This window comes from Atta colombica, unplaced genomic scaffold, assembly GCF_001594045.1.
Source record: "Atta colombica isolate Treedump-2 unplaced genomic scaffold, Acol1.0 scaffold76, whole genome shotgun sequence".
Lineage (NCBI taxonomy): Eukaryota > Metazoa > Arthropoda > Insecta > Hymenoptera > Formicidae > Atta > Atta colombica.
Genome location: NW_017259568.1, coordinates 153909 through 158159, shown reverse-complemented (window position 1 = coordinate 158159; position 4251 = coordinate 153909). Strand labels below are relative to the sequence as shown.

Below are 4251 nucleotides of genomic sequence, written 5' to 3'. Positions count from 1 at the left end.
ATATTTAATATTTCTCGTCAATATGTTCCACAATAAAATATCCAATGTTTCGTAAATTATTGATTTTTTATTTATAACATTAAAGACGTCGTTTTGTTATCAAAATGCAATTTTCTGAAATTTTATGTAAAAAATAAAAATAATTGTGTATACCTAGGTACTTTCAAAGTACATTTAAGGTATCTATACCTAGACAGTGAAAATAGAGTACCTTGCACAACATTGGTAATAACTTTTATGTAACCTTGAAAAATTGACTTTTTTCGAATAATATTATTTATCCCCTTTTAGACCGTATACTTTTTCTAAATCATTTTTCGTATTTTACATATTTCAGTTCAAAGTTAAAATGGAACATCGTGTATATTTTCAGTGTTTGATATATGCATACCCGTATTAATCCGAAGAAACTCTTCGTATTGTCTTCTGCGTTTTCGAGCATTACCCGTTGGATTTGGTTCATGACCTCGACAAGATAATGTCTAACATTGCTTCCATCAGGCATTGTAATATATCTCTTTATTCCACATGTGGGTATTATAGATACATTCCATTTTACGGAAGATTTGACCAATTCGAGTGGTGTTTCTGTCCATAATGGTAGGACAGATTCGGAACCTCTAATAATACTACATACGATGTTCAAACTGGCAAATAATTCTTCCCTGTAGTTTATTTATATTTATTAAAAGTTGAAATTTTTATTTTTTTAATTTAAGAATTTTATATGTAAAAATATGCAATATAAATAATATTAATTCTTTTCGCTCGTATAATTTACAACAAATAAATAGTAGTAAAACTCAGGTCAATACATTAAACGAGGTATAGTCAAAACATACCGTTTGAAACTTATCGTCGGAAAATTATAATTTGTGATTAATAAATATTATTTAGTACAGCTAACTATAGCTCGTTTAATGTATTGACCTGGGTTTTATTACTATTTATTAATTTGTTGTAAAAAATATGTATTTTTAAATACATTTTATGCATGTCTATAAAGATGAGGTCAAGATGTGTACCTCTATCTTGTTAAAAATTTAAATTTTAATTCGAAAGACTATACGTAATACAAGATGATTGAAATAAAAATCATATGTAAACTGACCTACTTAATATACTAGTATCTTTGCAGTATCTATTAAGTTTGTCAATTTGAACCATTAAATATCTTGAGAATATTCGTTGTATAGCAGCGATTTCTTCTTCGCCAGGAATATACCAATTAATGCAGAAATTATCAAGATCCACACTTTGACCCCATTCTCTAACATAAGGATAATTGGAATCATTATAGTCTCTCTTATTTGATCTATACTGCCATGGAGTTATCATCGATAATGATGATAGAATAGACTTCAACAAATGACAAGCCAATTTATTGCCATCCATCGATCTCAAAAGAAGAACGCGATCGAGAACTTTGAATAATGTATCCATATGTGGTATCAAATTATTGCCAGGTGTGTCAACGATAGCAGACAGTATGAGCATAGCATGTAATAGACGGTGATCTAGGTTTTCCTCCTTCAAGATGTCCTCTTCCTCGCTTACTAACGGCAAAATCGTTTGTGCGAGTGCAGGCAATAGCGCGCGCAAAGTATCGCATCCGTTAATGTGAGAAAAAGAATTGTACACAGCTGCCGCCAGTTGGCCCGCGACTTTAGTCTCGAGAATTCGCTCAGTCATAAATGTACGCAACTTGTGCAGGGCACTTTCGAAGATTACATCACTCATTTCTCTCAGAAGGGTCGCGCATACGCCGGAAAGTGCTACTTCCGCTATCGACTCCAATTTGCTCTTCGAGTTACCACCGCGATTCTCGAGTCGCACATTCTCTGACGAGCTAGAATCTATGAACATGAACACTCTGTCCAGGAATTGCAATACGAAATCTTCAAAACGCGATGTTGCTTCGCAGACTATTCTTTCTTCCTCTGTCATGATCGCGGTCGATCTAGAAGAGTCCACAATAGGGATTAACGTGGCATAAACGGAAATAAGACGAAATGTAGCAAAAGTTTTTCCAACGTCATTTGGATCAATTCCCGGTAACAACGAAAATAGTAGCGGCAACACGTGCATCGGTCCTTCTGAATAAGCATAACCTGTGAAAGATAATAGTTATATTGCATTTTGTTGATTTGATTTAGATTCGAAAAAAAAACTAAGATTCGATTAGGCATAAAAAAACCTTGAGCCGAAGAATTCCTGTTCTGAATTTAGAAAAAGTATTTTAGAATTTTAATCTTAAATTAATGTATGTGTTTGAATAAAACACAACTGTAAGTACAAGTTTTATACCTTTGTTTATATTCCTAGAACCTTGCACCATTGGTCTGGCAACAGCTACCATACAAATCATTGAAGCTGTAAGTTTATGTGGTTCAGTCAAGGAATCAAATGTAGAGTGCATTCTTTCCAACATGTCCGGTATTACTAAATTCGGTCTCATAGTAGCTAGATGCTGTAGAGCTTGACATGCATCATTTATACAAAATTTATTAAACATAGCTGTCATAGCTACTGGCAATATACTTTTAACGAAAGCATCAACGTCAGAATCAGTTAATTTGTAATTGTCAGGAATTGGAGTTTCCCATGTTGGTTTAGTATATCTCTCTCTGAAATAGCATAAAAAATGTATTTTACATCAACCAATTCAATAGTCTATAACATATACATAAAAATATATATTTTAATATCTAACAATAATTAAAAAATGATATAGGATCCTTCCTCCCTTCGGCATTTAATTACAGTTAAGAATGTATAAGAATGTATGTAACAGTTAAGAATGTATAAGAGTCAGCGCGGTACTTTGTGCGCAAGTATAACAATAAAAAAATTTAGAAGTCCATTTCTCTAAAAAAAAAAAAAAAAAAAAAAAAAAAAAATTTATTTTATATTTTATCTTATATTTTTAAGTTTATTTTAATATTTATCCTTACGCATTTTGATTTATTTCAAGTCATTCTCAGTGGAAATTGACATATTAATTCGATTGATTACTGTAGCTGAGACTCCTACTTTCCTATACATTTTTATCTGTAATTTATTTTCATATTTAGTCCAGTAGAATTAGACTGAAAAATAACCGTTTCAGAAAAAAATTGTAAACTGATATTTCTTTTCTTGAAATGTATATGTTTGAGACTCGTGTGGAAAATACATGAAAAAAATTAGACAAGTTGCAAACAGCAGATCGTATAGAACGAAAGATATTGATTACATGAAAGAAAGTTTATTATAAAAAATGTAGATAGGTATTTTCGAAATTTCAAAATGTGACGTTAAAATTGGTCTATTAAATTAAAAAAAAAAATTAAGATCAAAAAAGGTATTTTTTTCACTCATTTCTATTTATCGAGATTTGTATGCAAAGTTTTGAAATTCTTATAAAACGTAGCTTTCGTTATGACAAAAAAGTCACCTCTGTTTCAGCCTTAAATGTTTATTAGTTTTTGCAAAGTCTTTGTTCTTAAAAAACTTGTATTGCGAAAAATCTAATTTCTTCATTTTGAAAAATCAATTAGTTCAATTCTTTTCTCTTCTGAAAAATCAACTAGCGTAATTCTTTTCGCATATTTTTCACACGAGTCACGAGTCTCAAACATACTATATTTCTTTCCTGATGGCTTTTCCTGATTGGCTTAAGAAAAAATGCCAATTTTATGTACAATTTTTTTCCATTCAAACTCTAATTCTACTAAATTATAATTATATAATTATATTTTCTAGATATAGTAGTAATTAAAAGAAAAAAGAAAAAAGAAAGAGAAAGAAAAGAAGATAAAAAGAAAATAAAGGAGAAAAATGAAAGAAATAGGAGAAACAGAAAATAAAGATAGAAGAAAAAGAAAATATTAATATATCAAAAAATTAATATATTAACCGTTTACGTACACGTGTAAACGTATGATAAAATGATATGGAAGTTTGACAAGGAGTTCCTTTAACTTTACCATCCATCGCCCAAAATTTGCTGGATAAAAATATGTTTCTATAGTTTTCAAGAACTTTTCCAAATATGTCTGTGTACTTGAGCCATTTCCCTATAAAGCATGAGTATATATATAAAGTACGTATAAAGTATGTATAAATAAAGTATATAAGTATGAAAATTTTTCACGGAATTATGCTTACTTGAAGTTACGCAACTTTTTGTTATAAACAACTTTTTGTTATAAACAAAATTTTGTTATAAATTTATGTTGCAATAATTTTGTCGATATATATATATATATA

General features: G+C 29.9%; 1 protein-coding gene across 1 annotated transcript in view; it reads right to left on the bottom strand.

The window, feature by feature from the left end:
• The window catches only part of LOC108692554 (proteasome activator complex subunit 4B-like), a 15610-nt gene that overhangs the window by 7914 nt on the left and 3445 nt on the right, over window positions 1-4251 (bottom strand). Inside the window, exons 5-8 of the mRNA XM_018200862.1 lie at window positions 3910-4058; window positions 2308-2627; window positions 1112-2111; window positions 392-665 (exon numbers count right to left, since the gene is read on the bottom strand). Of these exons, the coding sequence (XP_018056351.1) occupies window positions 392-665; window positions 1112-2111; window positions 2308-2627; window positions 3910-4058 (1743 nt within the window). The remainder of the gene's footprint in view (window positions 1-391; window positions 666-1111; window positions 2112-2307; window positions 2628-3909; window positions 4059-4251) is intronic.